The following is a 23850-nucleotide window of genomic DNA, read 5'->3' as shown; positions in this document are numbered from 1 at the left end:
AAGCCATTTAGGACTGAGATGAGGAGGAATTTCTTCACCCAGAGAGTGGTGAACCTGTGGAATTCTCTACTGTATGGGGTTTTCTCTCCGAGATCGCAGAGGTTTCTCTCGCCAGAGGCCTCTCTCTCTCTTTTGCACAGTAAAACCTTGAGTGGTTCGACCCACTCGCCCCTTAGGTTCTAGACACTGGACTGAGGTGCAGGAACTACAATGCAGAGAAGACTCTTGTAGACCAAGTTTAATGAATCAAAATGGAATTTTATTGCATATGGAAAAACAAATCAAATGCAAGCAAATAAGAGGGTACATGGGAGGGAAAAACAAATCATAACAATACAGTACTAGCTAAAATAGATACAGGCATATTATACCTTACAACAGTCATCATGAAATGCGGAAACACACGGAACATCGAGGGACAACAACTCATGTTAATTATACCTAAAATGACCACCCCCTTTACCCTATCTAGATCCGATTATGAAGGGCCAGAAACATGCTCACCAATCCAGTTGGAAAAGTATAGAGTTTTGAAACAGGTCTGCGTTTTGTTCCCCTCAGGCGTCCTGTTTCCTCGTGGTCAGTGGAGCCACAGCGGCTGCACCACACCTCTCTCTCTCTCTCTCTCTCGAGGTGAAGGTCATGGACAGGCTGGACACTGACGGGCCTGGATGTCGGCGGAGATCATCTGCTTGACCACGGTTGGAAGCCCCTAGCCGGCTTTCAGAAAGGTTTCTTCTGTAGTTTTACTACCCTCCCATTTCGTCAACGGCCCGGGGTTGGTCGACGATCTCCCGATGTTTTACCCCGGGGCGGGGCGCCGGCTCAAGCCGTCTTCTTCTCTGAACTCCAGCTGCTATTGAAGGTAACGGCTATTACCGAAGGTCCTACGACGATGAATGAAGAAAAGGAACATCTCTCTTCCCAATATCTAAGATGAAGCTTTTTTCACTATCCCGGGTGTCTCCAATTATAATTTTCAGATGAGGCCTTTATCTCTCGCCAAATCAAGGTTAGTCTTTGTTTAACTTTTGGCGGGCTTATGGCACAGCGGGGTAGTTATTATATTTAAACTGCTTTCGGGATGGCCGGTGGTGGCCATCTTTGGTCTGGAATGACCTGGCAATGTTTTAATGTCTTCCTGATGTCTTTATCGGGTCCTTGGTGCTTTCTTTATGAATATGGAACTGTTCCCCTTTGTCTGGGTAAACATGTAGATGGCCTTTATCTACAGGCCGATCTGACTGGATTTGCATCCAATCTTTATGTATGTGTTAAAGTCTGGTTTCGTTTTCTCAGAAACGGCTTCCAGAACTTACTACGGGTTGAATCCACAAAGGCTGTCTGGGGACTGCAGGAACCATTTTAAAATGTCCCAATAAGCTAGTCATGGGGTCTGGCGGCCATTTTATGTGCCCCTTTTCTGGGCTTCTTTTAAAACAGTCTTTTAAAATCAAGGCCTCTTCTGCCAGACGACCCTTATAGTACAATATTCATTTTGCGAATTCTACACTACCACACAAGGCAGTTGAGGCCAATTCATTAAATATATTCAAGAAGGAATTAGATATATTTCTTAAGGCTAAAGGGATCATAACATAAGAACATAAGAAGTAGGAGCAGGAGTAGGCCATACGGCCCCTCAGGCCTGCTCCGCCATTCAATAGGATCATGGCTGATTCGAACCACTTCCCTGCCCGCTCCCCGTAACCCCTAATTCCCTTATCAGCTAGGAAACTGTCTATCTCCATTTTAAATGTATTTAATGTCAAGGGATATGGGGAGAAAGCAGGGACAGGGTACTGAATTTGGATGATCAGCCATGATCTCATTAAATGGCGGAGCAGGCTCGAGGGGCCGAATGGCCTATTCCTGCTCCTATCTTCTATCTTTCTATGTTACACTGTCCCATCCAACACTCCCAGGGCAGGTACAGCACGGATTAGATACAGAGTAAAGCTCCCCCTACACTGTCCCATCAAACACTCCGAGGGCAGGTACAGCATGGGTTAGATGCAGAGTAAAGCTCCATCTACACTGTCCCATCAAACACTCCCAGGGCAGGTACAGTAAAGGTTAGATATAGAGTAAAGCTTCCTCTACACAGCCCCATCAAACACTCCCAGGGCAGGTACAGCACAGGTTAGATATAGAGTAAAGCTCCCTCTACACTGTCCCATCAAACACTCCCAGGGCAGGTACAGCACAGGTTAGATACAGAGTAAAGCTCCCTCTACACTGTCCCATCAAACACTCCCAGGGCAGGTACAGCACAGGTTAGATACAGAGTAAAGCTCCCTCTACACTGTCCCATCAAACAATCCCATGGCAGGTACAGTACAGGTTAGATACAGAGTAAAGCTCCCACTACACAGTCCCATCAAACACTCCCAGGGCAGGTACAGCACAGGTTGGATACAGAGTAAAGCTCCCTCTACACTGTCCCAGCAAACACTCCCATGGCAGGTACAGTACGGGTTAGATACAGAGTAAAGCTCCCTCTACACTGTCCCATCAAACACTCCCAGGGCAGGTATAGAATCTGTAAATTACTGATGATGTGGAGGAGTTTCTCTGATCCTTGTGTGTAGAGATGTTGTAACTTGGTATTCGAACAATGCGTTTTTGATTTTGAACAGAGGATGTGTTTGATAAATTACCACATTTAAGGCAAATTAGCAAAATGGCAGCTCTTGGGATTAAAGAGAGAGTAGCATCATGGGTACCTTATTGGCTCAGGGACAGAAAGTGAGTTGTGGTGATTGGCTGTTTTCGGACTGGAGGGCAGTATATGTGGGACTACTTTCTTGTTCTGTTTTAAACACCAGATTACACACACACTCAGTTGTGGCAATGAAGGATCAGTTTTTATTGAAACCTCTTGCTGTCCACAACCAGTATGAGCTCTGTGAGACATCTCACTTCACGATTCCAGTGGGAGCTGCTGAACAGTGGTTCACTCACATCTCTCCAACCGAATTTAACCTTTGATCACGACGTTCCATGCATACGACCAATAAATGAGTGTGCAGCAAAGATACATACAAATGCCAAGTGAATAACAGCATGAACTAAACAAACATGCACTTCCTTAAACACAAGTGACCAGATTCCCAACCGATAGGCACACGGGTCGGCCTTCTGATCTGTGGAGACACATTTGCTTCAAATCTCATGCTCAGCACAAAGCTGTTTTAACTCATCATGTGCTGATCCCACAGACAGCCCAGAAAGAACATTTGAGGTACTCGGTTAACGTGAACCCTCGTTCCCACAGTATACAGTGGAGTTCTCCAAGGTTCAGTACCAGGACCACTGCTGTTCTTGATATACATTAAAGACTTGGACTTGGGGATACAGGGCACGATTTTGAAAATTTGCCGCTGAACACAAAACCTGGAAGTGTAGTAAACAGTGAGGAAGATAGTAATAGACTTGAAGAGGACACAGACAGGCTGGTGGAATGGGCGGACACACGGCAGATGGAAGTGTGACGTGATACATTTAGGTGGGAAGAATGAGGAGAGACAATACAAGCTAAATGGTACAATTTTGAAGGGGGTGCCAGAAGAGAGAGACCTGCGGGTGTTTGTGTGCTAATCTTTGAAGGTGCCAGGACAGGTTAATAAAGCAGTTAATAAAGCACAGGGGATCCCAGGCTTTATAAACAGAGGCACAGAGCATAAAAGACAGGACGTTATGCCAAACCTTTATAAACACTAGTTCAGCCCCAGCTGGAGTATTGGGTCCAATTCTGGGCACCACATCTTAGGCAGGATGTCAAGGCCTTGGAGAGGGTGCAGAGGAGATTTACTAGAATGGTTCCAGGGATGAGGGATTGCAGTTACGTGGATAGACTGGAGAAGCAGGGGCCGTTCTCCTTAGAGCAGAGAAGGCTAAGAGGAGGTTTGGTAGAGGTGTTTAAAATCATGAGGAGTTTGGAGAGAGTAGATGGAGAGAAACTGTTCCCATTGGTGGAAGGGTTGATAACCAAAGGGTACAGATTGGCAAAAGGTGACTTGAGGAAAAACTTATAGATGCAGCGAGTGGTTAGGATTTGGAATACGCTGCCTGATAGGAGGTGGATACAGATTCAATAGGAGCTTTCAAAAGGGAATTAGATAAATACTTGAAGGAGAAAAAATGGCAGTGACCTGGGGAAAGAGCGGGGGGAGTGGGACTAACTGGATTGATCTTCGAAAGAGCTGGCGCAGAGCAATGTTTCCTCATTTGTTTGGGTGTGCGGCCCCTCCACAATACCACCCATCCAGTTTTTCCCATTTAAAAGCCGGTGAGCCGGCTGCATGGGAGCTCCAGAGCGCAGCTTGCAGAGAACACTGGCGCAGGCTGGATGGGCTGAATGGCCTCCTTCTGTGCTGTACTATTCTGAGTCTATGATTCTACAAGTGTTCATGAACCCATTGATGATATAGAGAACAATGAATTATCCGCCCATCTCTCTGCTGCTCACAAACTGCTTGTTTAAAAGGTTGGTTGTGGTTCATTAATTTGTTATTTGGCGATGGTTGTTACTTTCGCCTCCAAATCCCCTTTTCCATGTTGGAAGGAATCTTTGTGCTGGAAGGGGATGTTTCTCAGTCCAGGGTGGTGCAGATTTCTTGGATATGTTGATGTAGCGAGTTGTGCCTATCTGTGATGATGTGAACACCTGGTACCTGCCTCAACTCCTCTGCAGGTGTGCCTCCGTGAGGCTCTGTGCTGTGTGACCACCAATTTCCAGGCCATTCCTTGTACATTGGTCAATGTCTTTCTGGAATAATGCCCCAGCATCTGTTTGCAGAATGTTCTGGAGATTCACATCATGTTTCGAAGCTTCACTTTCTTCGGAGCTGCTCTGGCTGCTCCAGTGAAATAAGGAGACCTGTTTGAGTTCCTGTGTATCGATGTGTTGGTTGCCAATCCCAACAGAGTTCCAAACAGTGTCTCTTTCCCTCAGTGCTGGAGGACGGTATGGCACAGGGTTGGGACACTCCAGCTGCTTACTGGGAAAATCCGTTTCCCAAGATTGGTCAGATTCTATGCTGAAGCCGTACAGTCTGGATCTCCTGCTGTCTGCCCTCCACATCTCCTTGATCACTGCACTGCTAGGCTGTCTACTTCCTTCTCCCTTGGGGGGAGGAGACCCTGCTCTTTCTCTGTCTCTTGAATCGATAGCTTGTTCACACACCGTTCCCAAGCCTTGCACCTCCGTTCTCACAGAGTTAGCCTTCATGCTCAGATCTCCAGACAGCTCCAATCCTGGACTCTTCCTGCTTGGAGACCCTGTCTTCTGTTTTGGAGACTCCAAGTCCCAGGACGCTCCGTACAAACACAACTTGGTAATGGTTTTCCTCAGTTTCTGGACTGCTTTTCCAGCCGGGAGTTTCCCTTCTTGCAGTTTGTTGGAAACTCCCCCGATAGATTTATCAGGACTGAAGGAGAACTGGTGAGCAGGTCCGATCTTCTGCACTGGTGTTTTAGAAACACGAGAGTACAAGGAGGTCAGGGCATTCGCCATCGTTGTCAGCACCTCGATTTGCCGGAACCGACCTGCGAAAAAACTCAAAGGTGTAAGACAAACAGACAGCCTTGGTCTCACTCAGTGACACAACTCCCATTTATACAGCACCTTTAACATAGGCAAAGGTCCCAAGATGCTTCATTGGAGCCATTATCAGACAACATTTCAAACCAAACCACATTAGGACACATTAGGACAGGTGACCAAAAGCTTGGCCAAAGAGTTAGTTTTTAAGAAGTGTCTTAAAGGGGGAGAGCGAGGTAGAGAGATCGAGAGGTTTAAGAACGGAATTCCAAAGCATCGGGACTATACAGCTGAAGGCACAGCCGTCAATGCTGGGGCCAGAATTAGAGGAATGCAGAGATCTCAGAGGATACCAGAGGAATGGGTGTCCATAGAAGAGTTAGGACACTGGGCTATCAGTGGGAGAGTTCGGACACTGGGGTATCAGTGGGAGAGTTCGGACACTGGGGTATCAGTGGGAGAGTTAGGACGCTGGGGTATCAGTGGGAGAGTTAGGACACTGGGGTATCAGTGGGAGAGTTCGGATGCTGGGGTAGCAGTGGGAGAGTTAGAACGCTGGGTTATCAGTGGGAGAGTTAGGACACTGGGGTATCAGTGGGAGAGTTAGGACACTGGGCTATCAGTGGGAGAGTTCAGACACTGGGGTATCAGTGGGAGAGTTCGGACACTGGGGTATCAGTGGGAGAGTTTGGACACTGGGGTATCAGTGGGAGAGTTAGGACGCTGGGGTATCAGTGGGAGATTTAGGACACTGGGGTATCAGTGGGAGATTTAGGACACTGGGGTATCAGTGGGAGAGTTAGGACACTGGGATATCAGTGGGAGAGTTAGGACACTGGGGTGTCAGTGGGAGAGTTAGGACACTGGGCTATCAGTGGGAGAGTTAGGACACTGGGGTATCACTGGGAGAGTTAGGACACTGGGGTATCAGTGGGAGAGTTAGGACACTGGGGTATCAGTGGAAGAGTTAGGACACTAGGGTATCAGTGGGAGAGTTCGGACATGGGGTATCAGTGGGAGAGTTCGGACACTGGGGTATCAGTGGGGGAGTTAGGACACTGGTGTATCAGTGAGGGAGTTAAGGCAGTAGAGCATTAATTGTAGAGTTAGGACACTGGGGTATCAGTGGGAGAGTTCGGACACTGGGGTATCAATTACAGAGTTTGGACACTGTGGTATCAGTGGGGGAGTTAGGACACTGGGGTATCAGTGGGGGAGTTAAGGCAGTAGAGCATTAATTGCAGAGTTAGGACTCTGGAACTTCGATGGGAGAGTTAGAGAATTAGAGAGATAGGCTTCAGTTGGAGACTTAGGGGGTACCAGAAGGATGGGCTTCAATGGGACACGTGGCCTTTTTAATTCTGCTTATATTCTTGGAACTGGATTGTAACTTACTTGCCAGTGTGTAACTGGGATTTTCCTCCCCCAGTCGCTTCGCCTGAGCTTCTAAGAAGACCCTGAAGTTAATTCCATTCGCACGAGATGTGTAGCTGAAAAAGCGGGATGGAATTTTCGCTGTAATATTCGGCTCTTCCATTCCAAAGCCAAGGTTATACAGAACCTCCTCCGGATCCTCTTTGTACATATCCAGTATTTCAGAGACACTAGGGACAAAGAATACTCAGACTGAGTAAATGCACCATGACCAACATCTTCATTTCACATCCAGCGGGTGTGAAGAACAACGAGACTCTTATCTGGGCATTAGAGAATTATCTGTGGGGATTGATTGCTGTCATTCTCACATGCTTCCATTTGATGTTCATGCTGCGAACCCTGAACAGACCAATGATCAGAGAAGTTCCATAGTCAGAAATGAAATTTGCGACTCCTGCCCTTGAACCAATGTTGGTGCACTTCCTGCTCCATTGTCACTGACGCTGTGCAATCACCGCCCGGGCTTGTAAAGAGGGAAGCGGACAAACTAAAGCATAAGTAGAGAATAGGCCATACACATTGAGCACAGTCAGTATTAGCTGTACAGCCCCATATCAGGGGACGGTGGTATAGTTTCCATAGGTTTAGATTAGCTATGGACAAGGAGCAATCGAGAGTAAAAATATTTAATTGGAGGATGGACAATTTCAGTGGGTTGAGAACGGATCTGCCCCATGTAAATTGGAATCAAAGATTGGCAGGCAAAACTATGGGCTGCCTTTAAAGAGCAGATGGTTCAGGTACAGTCGAGGTACATTCCCACGAGGAGGCAAGATAGGGCAACTGAAATCAGATGACGAAAGAGATAGAGATTAAGATGAAGCAGAAAAAAGGGGTGTATGACAGATGTCAGGTTGAGAATACAAGTGAGAACCAGGCTGAATGTAGAAAGTTCAGAGGGGAAGTGAAAAAGGAAATAAGAGGAACAAAGAGAGAGTATGAGAATAGAATGGCAGCTAACATAAAAGGGAATCCAAAAGTCATCTATAGGCATAGAAATAGCAAACGGATAATAAGAGGAGGGGTGGGGCCGATTAGGGACCAAAAAGGAGACCTACACATGGAGGCAGAGGGCATGGTTGAGGTACTAAATGAGCACTTTGCATCTGTCTTCACCAAGGAAGAAAATGCTGCCAAAGTCATAGTGAAAGAGAAGGTAGTTGAGATACTGGATTGAATAAAAATTGATAAAGAGGAGGTACTAGAAAGGCTGGCTGTACTTAAAGTAGATAAGGCACTAGGAGCGGATGGGATGCATCCTAGGATGCTGAGGGATGTAAAGGTGGAAATTGCGGAGGTTCAGACCAGAATCTTCCAATCCTCCTTAGAAAAGGGGGTGGTGCCAGAGGACTGGAGAATTGCAAATGTTCCACCCTTGTTCAAAAAAGGGTGTCAGGATAAACCCAGCAACTACAGGCCAGTCAGTTTAACCTCGGTAGTGGGGAAGCTTTTAGAAACGGTAATCTGGGATAAAATTAACAGTCACTTGGACAAGTGTGGATTAATTAAGGAAAGCCAGCATAGATCTGTTAAAGGCAAATTGTGTTTAACTAACTTGATGGAGTTTTTTGATGAGGTAACAGAGAGGGTTGATGAGGGCAATGCAATTGACGTGATGTACATGGATTTCCAAAAGGCGTTTGATAAAGTGCCACATAATAGGCTCGCCAGCAAAGTTGAAGCCCATGGAATAAAAGGGACAGTGGCAACATGGATACGGAACTGGCTAAGAGACAGGAAACAGAGTAGTGGTGAACGGTTGTTTTTCTGACTGGAGGAATGTATACAGTGGTCTTCCCTAGGGGTCGGTTCTAGGACCACTGCTTTTCTTGATGTATATTAATGACTTGGATTTCGGTGTACAGGGCACAATTTCAAAATTTGCAGATGACACAAAACTTGGAAGTATAGTGAACAGTGAGGAGGAGAGTGATAGACTTCAAGAGGGCATTGACAGGCTGGTGGAATGGGCGGACACGTGGCAGATGAAATTTAATGCAGAAAAGTGTGAAATTGTAGATTTTGGATGGAAGAAAGAGGAGAGGCAATATAAACTAAAGGGTACAATTCTAAAGTGGGGTGCATGAACAGAGAGACCTGGGGGTATATGTGCACAAATCATTGAAGGTGGCAGTGCAGGTTGAGAAAGCAGTTAAAAAAGCAAAGGAAGTTGTGATGAACCTTTATAAAACACTGGTTCGACCTCAACTGGAGTATTGTGTCCAATTCTGGGCACCGCACTTTAGGAAGGATGTGAACGCCCTTGAGAGGGTGCAGAAAAGATTTACAAGAATGGTTCCAGGGATGAGGGACTTCAGTTACGTGGATAGACTGGAGAAGCTGGGGTTTCTCTCCTTGGAGCAGAGAAGGTTGAGAGGAGATTTGATAGAGGTGTTCAAAATCACAATGGGTCTAGACAGAGTCGATAGAGAGAAACTGTTCCATTTGGCGGAAGTGTTAAGTCTGTGTGTTCTAGTTGTAATTACTAACACAGACTACAAGATTAAAGTTCAACAGGTCTTTACTGGTTGGAGGTCAGGACTATACTAAAATACAATATTACTACACAGTGCTTATATACCGGTGGTCACCACCGGTATTACGTATACAGCAGCCAGAGAAAGTAGTACATCTCTTAAGGTGGAACAGGCTTAAGTTCTCTTAAGGTGGAACAGGTTACATACACCACAATCCTCCCTTTTTAGCTTAACAGTCATATCCCCATTTAACATAACATAATAACATATATAACTTCAGGTATAAATAGTTCAAAGGTTCAGTCTCTCAGGAGGCCTTCTGATTCGGTTTGGATAACGCCTTTCAGTGGTCTCTGATTCCTGTTGCTGAGGTGACTCCTCTAGTTGGTCTCCCATGCATTGGGTGTTATCATCCTCAGGTACATTCCCTGCCGAGGTAGATGCTTCAGGTTCATTAACGTCTTCCACAGTTGTCTCTGTCGCAACCATGGGTTCGACCCTTGCTCTCGATTCTACCAGTTGATCCGCATGACGCCTTATCACATTGTTACCAATATCTACTGTGTACATTAGAGGTCCTTGTCTGGCCCGAATTGTTCCGGACTGCCATTTTTCGTTTCCATAGCCCCTTGCCAACACTGGTTGTCCTACGTCGAAACTTCGAGTGGTCTTGTTATTAATATGCCGGAACTGTTTGTTTTCCACTTCCCTCCGCACATTTGGTTTTAACAAGTCCAACCTGGACCGCAACCTCCTGTTTTATAAAACATCATGGCAGGACTTTGGTTAGTCACTGCATGAGCGGCGTTTCGATATGCCATTAGGAAATTGTCCACCTTGTGCTGTAGCGGAATCTGATCATCGTTCATGGCCTTTATTGCCTTTTTGAATGTTTGGACAAATCTCTCGGCCAACCCGTTTGTTGCCGGATGATATGGGGCAGAGATATAATGTTTCACCCCATTCTTCTTTAAGAATTTTTGGAATTCTTCCGACACGAACTGTGGTCCGTTGTCCGAACAGATCTGTTCTGGCAATCCGTTCCTTGCGAATATTGTTCTTAACACCGCAATTGTCTTTTCTGAAGTAATGGTATTCATCTTGATCACTTCTGGCCATTTGGAATGTGCGTCCACCGCAATTAGGAACATGGGGTCCATGAATGGACCAGCAAAGTCAATATGTACGCGTTGCCATGGGGCTGAAGGCCATTCCCATAGGTGTAGTGGTGCGATCGGAGGTGCATTTTGCACTTTTTGGCACCCAGCGCAGCTTTTCGTCAACTCCTCTATCTGTTGGTCAATACCCGGCCACCATACATAAGCCCTAGCAAGACTTTTCATCTTAACTCCCCCCAGATGACCTTCATGCAGTTCTTTTAGAACTCTTTCCCTTAACTTGGGAGGAATAATCACTCTTGTCCCGTACATCAAAGTACCATGGCAGACGGACAGCTGGTCTCGCCTTGCCGAGAATGCCGGTAACAGAGGATCACCACGTGTTGGCCATCCTTTCACTGTCACCTCGTAGACTCTGGATAGTGTCGGGTCGTTCCTGGTTTCTCTTTCAATACTTGCATTGGTGACTGGTAAACACTCGATGATGGTCGAATGAAATAACTCAACAGGGTCAACTTTCGTCGTTTCTTCTTCTTCAGGTAGTGGCAGGCGCGACAGCCCATCAGCATTGCCATGCTGCTTTGTACCTTTGAATTCTATTTGATATTGATGTGCCCCTAGGAAAATGGACCATCTCTGGAGACGCTGTGCTGTCATCACTGAAACACCCTTCTTAGGGTTAAAAATGGATACCAACGGCTGATGGTCTGTCAGAAGTGTGAATTTTTGGCCCTGCAGGTAATGATTAAGCTTCTTCACTCCCCATACAAGGCTGAGAGCCTCCCTATCGATCTGCGCATAGTTGCGCTCAGCGGAGGTCAATGATCTGGATGCAAACGCGACTGGCCTTTCCGTGCCATTTGGCAACTTGTGTGAGAGTACTGCCCCAATACCATATGGAGAAGCATCACAAGCCAACCAAATAGGCAGTGTCGGGTTGAAGTGAGCCAACACTTCCTCTGAGGTGATCAATTCTTTGCTTTTGCGAAATGCCTTCTTACAGTTTTCGCTCCATTCCCATGGTACCCCCTTCTGTAAAAGAGCGTTTAGCGGGTGCAGAACCGTGGATAGATTTGGTAGAAATTTATGGTAATAGTTAATCAATCCTAGAAACGACCTCAACTGAGAGACATTATCCGGAGCGGGAGCCTTTACAACTGCCTCTATCTTGTCAGGAAACTTATGAAGCCCCTCCCGGTCAATGACATGACCACAGTACGAGATCCGCTTCTGGAAGAACTCACATTTCTGCCGATTAACTCTAAGTCCATACTCTTTCAGTCTGTTGAGCACCAGTTCCAAGTTTGCGAGGTGTTCTTCATCACCATCACCTGTAATCAGAATATCGTCCAGGTAACATTGTGTGCCTGGAATTCCCTGTAATACCTGCTCCATGGCCCTCTGCCAAATTGCTGGAGCCGATGCCACTCCAAAAACCAGCCTATTGTACCGGTACAAACCTCGATGCGTGTTGATCATGAGGTATTGGTGTGACTCTTCTTCAACCTCCATCTGCAAGTATGCCTGCGCCAGGTCTATCTTGGTGAAGTGTTTCCCGCCAGACAACGAAGCAAAAATATCCTCAATCCGCGGAAGCGGATACTGCACCGTGTGAAGCACCGGATTAACGGTGATCTTGAAATCTCCACAGATGCGAACCTTCCCTGGTTCTCCTGGCTTGTTGCTCGAAGGACGTTTCATAACGGGAACAATGGGCATAGCCCACTCACTCCAATCTACCTTAGACAGTACACCTGAACGTTCTAGCGCTTCCAGTTCCGCTTCTACAGTAGGTCGTATTGCATAGGGTACCGGTCTGGCTTTAAAAATTTTTGGGTGTGCATGTTCATCAATCTTGATGTTTGCCGTAATTCCTCTCAGTGTTCCCAGTCCCTGCTGGAACACCTCTTTAGCATCATCCAATATTTTGGACAATCATTTAGGTTTGACATCTGTTTCCCCGGAATCTACCGTTAGTGCCTTCAAGGAGTGCCAGTCCATATTCATTTTCCTAATCCACTCCCATCCCAGTAGTGGTGGACCTCCTTCAGGTAGCACATATAAGTCCATTACTTGGCTTTCTTCGCCCTTGTGGACCACTTTTACCTCTATCTTTCCGATGGGGTACACTCTTTGCCCCGTGTATGTTTTCAATATAATCTCCGTATCCCGTAGGGGAATATGTTGGAATAACCTTTTGTAATCTTTCTTATTCATGACCGTCAATGCCGATCCAGTGTCCAATTCCATCTTTACTTGGACTCCTGCTATCTGAAGGGTGACCCAAATTGTCTGGAGATCTGCATCCTTACCAACGTTGTGTACTCTTAAGCTACCCAGTTCATTACTGCTAGCGTCTGAATCTGACTTCTGTTCGGTCGAACTGTTCTTTGTCACCTTGTGTACCTTTATGTATTTTCCTTGCGGTGACTTTTTGTTGCTGGTCTTCTTTCCTGACCGGCATACTTTAGCTATGTGGCCAAGCCTGCCACACGTTCTGCATTCTTGGTTTTTAAACCAACACTGGTTCTGATCGTGCGTTGTCTTTCCACAACGATAACATTTTACAGTACTCAAACCCAATTTATTTGTACTGAGTTCCGGTGACCGTAGCTGCATTACTGCCGTGCCTCTCGCTGTGGCTTCATGTGCTGCTGCCATAGTGACCGCTTTCTCAAGCGTCAGCTCATTCTCCTCGAGCAGTCGCTTTTGTGTATCTTCTTTTAATAAACCACACACAAATTTATCTCGTAGCGCCTCTGTCAGTCTCGTTCCAAACTGACAGTACTTTGCTAGCTTACGCAATTCCATTAAATATTCAGCATTGCTTCCATCCTTCAGCTGCCTTCTGCTGTAAAACTTAAATCGTTCCGCTAGCATCAGTGGCGTGGGGTTTAGATGATTTTTCAGGACAGTAACAATCTCCTCGAACGTCTTATCCGCCGGTTCATCTGGTGATAAAAGGTGTTTCAATTGCCCGTATGTCTTCGCACCCATTAAGTTTAATAATGTTAGTGCTTTCTCTTCATCTGGAATTTTATTTGCTTTACAATAATTTTGTATGCGTTCTACATACATGGCCCAATCTTCGATGTCGCTATCAAAGGTATTAATGTTCCCATGTTTAGGCATCGTTGCAATTTAATTTATTTTAATTTTTATCCAAGATGGCGGCTTCCCGCTCTTGTCTTCGTCCTCCGCCTACAAAATGGCGGTTTTCCCGCGCTTGGCGGTCTTCACCCGTCCCCCGACGCTGTCTCCGCTTCACCGCGGCTCTCGCGCCTTCAGTTGCCCCAGACGCTGCGCCTTTTTAGCCCGAATGCGGCCCGGCCCTTATCACCAGCCGTGATCGATGTCCCCGCACTGCGCCTTTCAGCCCGAATGCGGCCCAGCCCTTATCTCCGGTCGCGATCGATCTCACCGCCCTTATTCCTCTGTCTTCCCTCCCCGTCTGTACAGCCAACGCGGCCGACTTTCTGGTCGCGTCGCTGCCCGGCTTACCCACCACCGAGGAAGAAAGAAGATAGCTGACAGCCGCTGATGGAGGCTTCGAGTTCAGGATGTCTTCTGCACTCTGGTTTCTTGATGCCTGCCGCGCGCCGTGTCTTCCAGCAGGGTGATGAGGGTGGAAGCCTCTCTTCGACGTCCATTCTGTGGACGAAGCCGCCGTGGATATAAACTGCCGCAGGGTAAGAATCGGACTCGTCGCCACTGTTAAGTCTGTGTGTTCTAGTTGTAATTACTAACACAGACTACAAGATTAAAGTTCAACAGGTCTTTACTGGTTGGAGGTCAGGACTATACTAAAATACAATATTACTACACAGTGCTTATATACCGGTGGTCACCACCGGTATTACGTATACAGCAGCCAGAGAAAGTTGTACATCTCTTAAGGTGGAACAGGCTTAAGTTCTCTTAAGGTGGAACAGGTTACATACACCACAGGAAGGGTCGAGAACACAGATTTAAGGTGATTGGCAGAAGAACCAAAAGCAACATGAGGAAAAACCTTTTTAGGCAACATGTGGTTATGATCTGGAATGCACTGCCTGAGAGGGTGGGGGAGGCAGACTCAATCACAGCTTTCAAAACGGAATTGGATAAGTACCTGAAGGAAAATAAATTGCAGGGCTAAGGGGAAAGGATGGGGGAGTGGGAATAGCTGAAGTGCTCTTGCAGAGTGCCGGCACGGGTTCAACAGGCCGAATGGCCTCCTACTGTGCTATAACCATTCTATGTTTCTATATGTGACTCCAGACAGCAATGTGGTTGACTCTTAACTGCCCTCTGAAATGGCCTAGCAAGCCACTCAAGCGCAATTAGGGATGGGCAATAAATGCTGGGCTTGCCCACCTCCTGTGAATGAATAATTAAAAAAAAAATCCCATCCCTGAATACGAATAGTTCTGGAGCTTACTGTGCATGCAATATCCTTTACTTCAATGCTGCTTGTGGGGAAGTGTGTCCCTGGAGATCCCAAGTACAGCAGGAATGAATCAGTAATAAAACTTCTTCATGTTCCCTACAGCATATTGTGTTGAAACACTTGGACTCCCTCAACACCAGCCACCTCACAAGGCTTTGAACCTAAACAACCATCAGCCACTTCACAGAAACATAGAAACATAGAAGATAGGAGCAGGAGTAGGCCATTCGGCCCTTCGAGCCTGCTCCGCCATTCAACGAGATCATGGCTGATCATCCAAACCCTAGCACCCGGTCCCTACACCGACAGCCATCCCACCCAAGCCCTATCCCTGTAACCCCGTAACCCCACGTATTTAATCCCCCCTAACACTAAGGGTCAATTTTTATCATGGCCAATCAACCTAACCCGCACATCTTTGGACTTCATAGCCTCAGGCGATTCCAGGCAGCATCACCTCCTCGTCAATCACTGCCCAACTAGGAGGACACGCCACGTGACCATCACTCACTGTGTGAAGAACTTCCTGAGATCAGTCTGAACTGCATATCCAAGCACTTTTTAAATGTGATGAGGGTCTCTGCCTCTAACCCTGGTTATTGACCTCTCTGCTAAGGGAAATAGGACCTTCCTGTCCACTCTATCTAGGCCCCTTATAATTTTATACACCTCAACTAGGTCTCCCCTCAACCTGCCCTGCTCCAAAGAAAACAACCCCAGCCTCTCCAATCTTTCCTCATAGCTAAAATTCTCCAGTCCTGGCAACATCCTTGTAATTCTCCTCTGTACCCTCTCTAGTGCAATCACATCTTTCCTGTAATGCAGTGACCAGAACTGCACGCAGTACTCTAGCTGTGGCCTAACTAGTGTTTTATACAGTTCAAGTATAACCTCCCTGCTCTTGTATTCTATGCCTCGGCTAATAAAGGCAAGTATCCCGTATGCCTTCTTAACCAGCTTATCTACATGTCCTGCTACCTTCAGGGATCTGTGGACATGCACTCCAAGTTCCGTCTGTTCCTGTACACTTCTCAGTGTCCTATCATTTATTGTGTATTCCCTTGCCTTGCTTTCCCTCCCCAAATGCATTACCTCACACTTCTCCAGATTAAATTCCATTTGCCACTTTTCTACCCACCTGACCAGTCCATTGACATCTTCCTGCAGTCTGTAGCTTTCTTCCTCACTATCAGCCGCACTGCCGATTTTGTATCATCTGCAAATGTCTTAATCATGCCCCCTACATTGAAGTCTAAACATTGATATATGCCACAAAAAGCAAGGGACCTAGTACTGAACACCGCGGAACCCCACTGGAAACAGCCATCAACCATTACCTTCTACTTCCTGTCTCCGAGCCAATTTTGGATCCAACTTGCCACTTTGCCTTGGATCCCATGGACTGTTCATTTTCTGACCAGTCTGCCATGTGGGACCTTGTCAAAAGCCTTGCTAAAATCCATATAGACTACATCAATGCACTGCCCTCATCTACCCTCTTTGTTACCTCCGCAAAAAATTCAATCAAGTTAGTCAGACACGTCCTTCCCTTAACAAATCTGTGCTGACTGTCCTTGATTAATCCGTGTCTTTCTAAATGACGATTAATACTAAACCTCTGAGTTTTTTCCAATAATTTTCCCACCACTGGGGTTAGTCTGACTGCAATTACTCGGTCTATCCCTTTCTCCCTTTTTAAACAAGGGTACCACATTAGCAGTCCTCCAGTCCTCCTGCACCACACCTGAAGCCAGAGAGGATTGGAAAATGATGGTCAGAGCCTCCGCTATTTCATCCCTTACTTCTCTTAACAGCCTGGGATACATTTCATCCGGGCCTGGGGGTTTATCTTCTTTCAAAGATGCTAAACCCCTTAATACTTCCTCTCTCACTATGTGTATTTCATCTAATATTTCACACTCCTTTTGTGATGACAGATGCAAAGTATTCATTAAGAACCATACCCACATCTTCCGCCTCCACACACAGGTTACATTTACGATCTCTAATAGGCCCTACTCTTTCTTTAGTTATCCTCTTGCTCGTTATGTATTTATAAAACATCTTTGGGTTTTCCTTGATTTTACTTGCCAATAATTTTTCATGCCCTATGTTTGCTTTCCTAAATTCCTTTTTAATTTCACCCCTGCACTTTCTATACTCATGTCGGCTTTCTGCAGTATTTAGCTCTGTGTATCTGACAGAAGCGTTCCTTTTTGCCTTATCCTACCCTGTGCGCCCCTTGACATCAAGGGGCCTATAGATTTGTTAGTCCCACCCTTTTTCTTTGCGGGAACATATTTGCTCTGAACCCTCACTATCTCCTCCTTAAATGCCTCCCACTGCTCTGACACTGATTTACCTTCAAATAGCCATTTCCAGTCCACTTTTGCAAAATCACATCTCAGCTTAGTAAAATTGTCCTTTCCCCAATTGAGAACTTTTACTCCGGGTCTATCTTTGTCCTTTTCCATAGCTACGCTAAATCTAACTGAATTATGATCACTACCACCAATATACTGATAATCCGTTCCACCTGCCCAGCTTCATTCCCTAAAACCAAGTTCAGAACCGCCACTCTCTTGTTGGGCTTGCTACGTACTAGCTAAGAAAGTTATCCTGAATGCAATTTAAGAATTCTCCACCCTCTTTTCATTTACGCTAATTCTGTCCCAGGGACAACACCCTGTTCTCTCGGGAATGCACCATAAATGAAAACACACTATATTCCCGGGAATTCACCATAGAATCATAGTGTCATAGAAACTCCGGGTCTGAGTGAGCGGACTACCTGCAAGGGAGACAGTCGGCAAGCGACACAACGAAGGAGTGACCTCAGAATGCAACGGTGTCGCTGGCACAAGGAACTGAGAGATGAGTATCGGGTGAGTATTTGTGGTAAGTTTTTTTACATAGGAGATAGGAGCAGGAGTAGGCCATTCGGCCCCTCGAGCCTGCTCCGCCATTCAATGCTATCATGGCTGATCATCCAAATTCAGCACCCGGCCCCTGCTTTCTCCCCATACCCCTTGATCCCTTTAGCCTTAAGAAATATATCTAACTCCTTTTTGAATATATTTAATGAACTTGCCTCCACCGCCTTCTGTGGTAGGGCGTTCCACAGGTTCACCACTCTCTGGGTGAAGAAATTCCTCCTAATTTCTGTCCTAAATGGCCTACCCTTTATCCTTAGACTGTGTCCCCTGGTTCTGGACTTCCCGGCCATCGGGAACATCCTTCCTGCATCTAGTCTGTCCAGTCCTGTTAGAATTTTATAAGTTTCAATGAGATCACCTCTCATTCTTCTAAACTCCAGCGAGTACAAGCCCAATCGACCCAATCTCTCCTCATAAGTCATTCCTGCCATCCCAGATATCAGCCTGGTGAATCTTCGCTGAACTCCTTCCATGGCAAGAACATCCTTCCTCAGATACCAAAACTGCACACAATACTCAAGATGTGGTCTCACCAAGGCCCTGTACAACTGCAGCAAGGCATCCTTGTTCCTGTACTCAAACCCTCTCGCTACGAAGGCCAACATACCATTTGCCTTCTTAACCGCCTGCTGCACCTGCATGCTTACCTTCAGCGACTGGTGCACAAGGACACCCAGGTCTTGTTGCACTTCCCCTTCTCCCAACCTATTGCCATTTAGATAATAATCTGCCTTCCTGTTTTTGCCACCAAAGTGGATAACCTCACATTTATCCACGGTATATTGCATCTGCCATGTTTCTGCCCAATCACCCAACATATCCAAATCATCCTGGAGTTTCTCGATATCCTCCTCACAGCACACACAGCTTTGTGTCGTCTGCAAATTTGGAGATATTACATCTAGTTCCCTTGTTTAGATCATTAATATATATTGTGAATAGCTGGGGTCCAAGGACTGATCCCTGCGGTACCCCACTAGTCACTGCCTGCCACTCGGAAAAAGACCCGTTTATTCCAACTCTTTGCTTTCTGTCTGCCAACCAGTTCTCTATCCAAGTCAATACCTTGCCCCCAATCCCATGTGTCTTAACTTTACACGCTAATCTCTTATGCGGGACCTTATCGAAGGCCTTCTGAAAGTCCAGATACACCACATCCACTGATTCGCCCTTATCTATTTTACCAGTTACATCCTCAAAAAATTCCATTAGATTAGTCAAGCACAATTTACCTTTTGTGAATCCATGTTGACCTTCAGAAGATCACAGAAACCCCACAGTGCAGATAGAGGCCATTTCAGCCCATCGAGCCTGCACCGACACATGTCCCACCCAATCCCCATAACCCCTACACCAACACCAATCCCACCCTATCCCCGTAACCCCACGTATTTAATCCCCCCTAACACTAAGGGTCAATTTATCATAGCCAATCAACCTAACCCGCACAACCTTGTCCGATCCTGTCACTGTTTTCCAAGTGCTCTGCTATTACATCTTTTATAATGGACTCCAGCATTTTCCCCACTACTGATGTCAGGCTTACCAGTCTGTAATTCCCCATTTTCTCTCTACCACCTTTTTTGAATAGTGGGGTAACATTAGCTACCCTCCAATCCATGGATACAGTTCCAGATTCCATCGAATGTTGGAAGATGATCTAGGGCCACTTCCTTAAGTACCCTGGGATGTAGATTATCAGGCCCTGGGGATTTATCGGCCTTCAATCCCATCAATTTCCCTAACACCATTTCCCTACAAATACTGATTTCTTTCAATCCCTCCCTTTCATCAGACCCTATGTTCCCCGGCATCTCTGGGAGGTTATTTGTGTCCTCCTTTGTGAAGACAGAACCAAAATATGTATTTAGTTGGTCTGCCATTTCTTTGTTCCCCATTATAAATTCCCCTGATTCTGACTTTTTGTTCTGTTTTGAGTATATTTCTGCAAAGTAGTTCATAGCCTGTTTAATAGAGGGAAGTGCTGATTGGTGGGTAGCTGTTGAGTGTTTCTTGTTAAGTTTATTTCTGCTAAATGACCTCCATAGTCTGGTAAATAGAGGCATGGCAGGGCAGCTCAGTCCCGTGATTTGCACATCCTGGGCCCTGTGGGATATCCTGGGTGCTTCTTGCGGCCTGGACGACCACATGTGCAGGAAGTGTCACCAACTGCAGCAACTCGAGCTCTGGGTTTCGGAGCTTGAGCGGCAGCTGGAGTCAATACAGTGCATCCAAGAGGCTGAGAAATACTTGGAAAGCATGTTTCTAGAAGTGGCCAACCCGCAGCCTCAGGATGTGCAGGCAGAGAGGGAATGGGTGACCACCAGACAGAGAAGGAGGACCAGGCAGGTAGGGCAGGAATCCCCAGAGTGCATCTCACTTGCTAACTGGTTCACAGTTCTGAAAACTGGTGGGGGTGATGGCTCCTCTGTGGAGAGCAGCCAGATCCAAGGCCACAGCACCACGGGTGGCTCAGCTGCACAGGGGGGGAGGAAGAAGACTGGAAGAGCAATAGTGACAGGGGATTCATTGGTTAGGGGAACAGACAGGCGTTTCTGTGGACACAGACGTGACTCCAGGATGATATGTTGCCTCCCTGGTGCCAGGGTCAAGGGTGTCACTGAGCGACTGCAGGACACTCTGTGGGGGGAGGGTGAACAGCCAGAGGGCGTTGTCCATATCGGTACCAATGACATAGGTAGAAAGAGGGATGCAGTCCTGCAGGCAGTGTTTTGGGAGCTAGGAAAGAGATTAAAAAGCAGGACCTCAAAGGTAGTAATCTCCAGATTACTCCCGGTGCCACGTGCTAGTGAGTACAGGAATAGGAGGATAGAACAGATGAATGCGTGACTGGAGAGATGGTGCAGGAGGGAGGGCTTTAGATTCCTGAGGCATTGGGACCATTTCTGGGGAAGCTGGGACCTGTACAAGCCGGACGGGTTACACCTCAACAGAGCCGGGACCAATATTCTCGCGGGGAGGTTTGCTAGTGCTGTTGGGGAGGGTTTAAACTAGCTTGAGATGTTACACTTTTTCAAGGAGGCTTTGAGGGTGTCCTTGAAGTGTTTCCTCTGCCCACCTGGGGCTCTCTTGCCGTGCCGGAGCTCCGAGTAGAGCGCTTGTTTTGGGAGTCTCGTATCAGGCATGCGGACAATGTGACCCGTCCATCAGAGCTGATTGAGCGTGGTCAAAGCTTCGATGCTGGGGATGTTGGCCTGAGCAAGAACACCGACATTGGTGCGCCTATCCTGCCAATGGATTTGCAGGATCTTGCGGAGGCAGCATTCGTGGTACCTCTCCAGTGCTTTGAGGTGCCTGCTGTACATGGTCCATGTCTCTGAGGCATACAGCAGGGTGGGTATCACTGCTGCCCTGTAGACCATGAGCTTAGTGCTGGGTTTGAGGTTCTGGTCTTCAAACACTCTCTTCCTCAGGCGACTGAAGGCTGCACTGGCACACTGAAGGCGGTGTTGGACTTCGTCGTCGATGTCTGCCCTTGTTGACAGTAGGCTCCCGAGGTATGGAAAGTGGTCCACGTTGTCCAAGGCCTTGTCGTGGATTTTGATAATCAGGGGGCAGCACTGTGTGGCGGGGGCAGGTTGGTAGAGGACCTTTGTCTTACGGATTTTTAGTGTAAGGCCCATGCTCTCGTACGCTTCGGTGAAGGTGTTGACGATGGTTTGGAGTTCGACCTCCGAGTGAGCGCAGACCCAAGCATCGTTTGCATACTGTAATTCGACGACAGAGGATGGGACGACCTTGGATCTGGACTGGAGGCGACGGAGGTTGAACAGTTTCCCGTTTGTTCTGTAAATTAGCTCCACTCCAGTGGGCAGCTTACTGAGGGTGAGATGGAGCATTGCAGCAAGGAAGATCGAGAAGAGCGTTGGTGCGATGACACAGCCTTGCTTGACTCTGGTTCGTACGTGAATTGGGTCTGTGGTGGAACCGCTGGTCAGGATCACAGCTTGCATGTCGTCATGAAGCAGGCGGAGGATAGTGACAAACTAGTGAAAAAGTGTAACGTCCCCACCGACACCTGGGAATCCCTGGCCCAAGGCCGCACAAAGTGGAGAAGCATCCGGGAAGGCGCCGAACACCTCGAGTCTCTTCGCCGGGAGCTCGCGGAAGCCAAGCGCAAGGAGCGCACGTCAACCCAAGCACCCCACCCACCCGCCCCTTCAACCACCGTCTGCCCCACCTGTGACAGAGATTGTAGGTCCCGCATTAGACTCATCAGTCACCTGCGAACTCATTTTTAATGTGGAAGCAAGTCATCCTTGGTTCTGAGGGACTGCCTAAGGAGAAGAAGAAGTAACTAGCTTGGCAGGGGGATGGGCACCAGCATATAGGAGTAGAAAAGAGGAATAAGGTGCAGAAAAGAGTGAGTGTGTTGGATAGTACTAGAGAAGAAACTTGTACTAGAGGCGGAAGGAGTACCATATTAGATAGGAGCAGACAAAGAAAGACTACGAAAAATTCAAAAATGTGTTTAGAGTGCATGTACGTAAATGCACAAAGAGTGGTGAATAAGGCTGGTGAGCTACAAGCACAATTAGCCATGTGGCAATAACGGAAGCGAGCCTTGAAAACGGTGAGGACTGGGCACTTAATATTCAAGGGTACAAGGTGTTCAGAAAAGATAGGGAAGGAAAAAAGGGAGGTGGGGTGGCAGTGCTGATTAAGGCAGACATTGTAGTGTTGGAAAGGGAGGATGTTCTTGAGGGGACAAGGACAGAATCCATTTGGTAAGAGTTGAGGAACAAAAAGGGTATGATCACACTATTGGGGGTATTCTACAGGCCTCCAAATACAGTAGTGAGAAGTCACACAACACCAGGTTATAGTCCAACAGCTTTATTTGAAATCACATGATTTCAAATAAAGCTGTTGGACTATAATCTGGTGTTGTGTGACTTCTCACATTTGTCCACCCCAGTCCAACACCGGCATCTCCACATCATGACTACTGTTCAAATAGTGAGAGGGAGGTAGAGGAGCAACTCTGCAGGGAAATCGCAGAGATAGGCAAGAGCTATAGAGTGGTGATATTGGTGGACTTTAATTACCCAAATATCGATTGGGATAATGCTAGGGTAAAGGGAAAGGAGGGGGAGAAATTTCTGAAATGTGTTCAGGAGAATTTCCTTGACCAGTATGTTCTTGGCCCAGCTAGGAAGGAGGTATTGCTGGATCTGGTGCTGGGGAATGAGGTGGGCCAGGTCGACCAAGTGTCTGTGGGAGAACACTTGAGTACAAGTGATCATCGTATCATAAGATTTAGATTAGCAATGGAGAGGAGCAAGGAACAATTTAGAGTGGAACTTCTAAACTGGAAGAGGGCTAACTTCAATGGGATGCGAAAGGATCTAGCCAGGGTAAAATGACAGGAAAAACTGTAGGAACAATGGGTGATCTTTAAGGAGGAGATGTTCCAACTATAGGTTAGGTACATCCCAACAAGAGGGAAGGGAACCAAAGCAAGGACTCCTTGGATGACGAGGGAGATTGAGAATATGAAGAAACCAAAAAAGAGGGTGTATGATGCATGTCAAGTGAATTCTTCAAAGGAGAACAGTAAGTTGAGAGGGGAAGTGAAGATGAAAATAAGATTGGCAAAGAGATAATATGAGTAGAATGGCAGTTAACATAAAAGGGAACCCAAAAATCTTCTACCGGCATGTAAACAGTAAGTGGGTAGTTAGAGGCGGGGTGGGGCCTATTAGAGACAAAGAAGGTGATATATGCTTAGAGGCGCAGGGCAAGGCTAGGATACTCAATGAGTACTCTGTATCAATGTTTACTAAGGAGGTGGATGCTGACAAAATATCGGTAGAAGTGGAAAAGTTAGAAGCAATGGAAGGGGTGAAAATTGATAGACAGTATGTACTAGAAAGGCTGGGTATGC

The 23850-nt window shown here is 46.8% G+C and overlaps 1 protein-coding gene across 1 annotated transcript in view; it reads right to left on the bottom strand.

Moving 5' to 3' along the window:
* Positions 1-237: 237 nt before the first annotated feature.
* Positions 238-23850, bottom strand: part of tespa1 (thymocyte expressed, positive selection associated 1) — a 203269-nt gene continuing 179656 nt past the window's right edge. The window contains exons 9-10 of the mRNA XM_085968213.1: positions 6941-7149; positions 238-5550 (exon numbers count right to left, since the gene is read on the bottom strand). Coding sequence (XP_085824339.1) covers positions 4682-5550; positions 6941-7149 — 1078 coding nt within the window. The 3' untranslated portion in view covers positions 238-4681. The remainder of the gene's footprint in view (positions 5551-6940; positions 7150-23850) is intronic.

Source organism: Somniosus microcephalus, chromosome 26, assembly GCF_052327205.1.
Source record: "Somniosus microcephalus isolate GS21.2 chromosome 26, FLI_Smic_1.0, whole genome shotgun sequence".
NCBI lineage: Eukaryota > Metazoa > Chordata > Chondrichthyes > Squaliformes > Somniosidae > Somniosus > Somniosus microcephalus.
The sequence above is the reverse complement of the archived record's forward strand: the minus strand, read 5'-3'. Positions and strand labels throughout refer to the sequence as shown.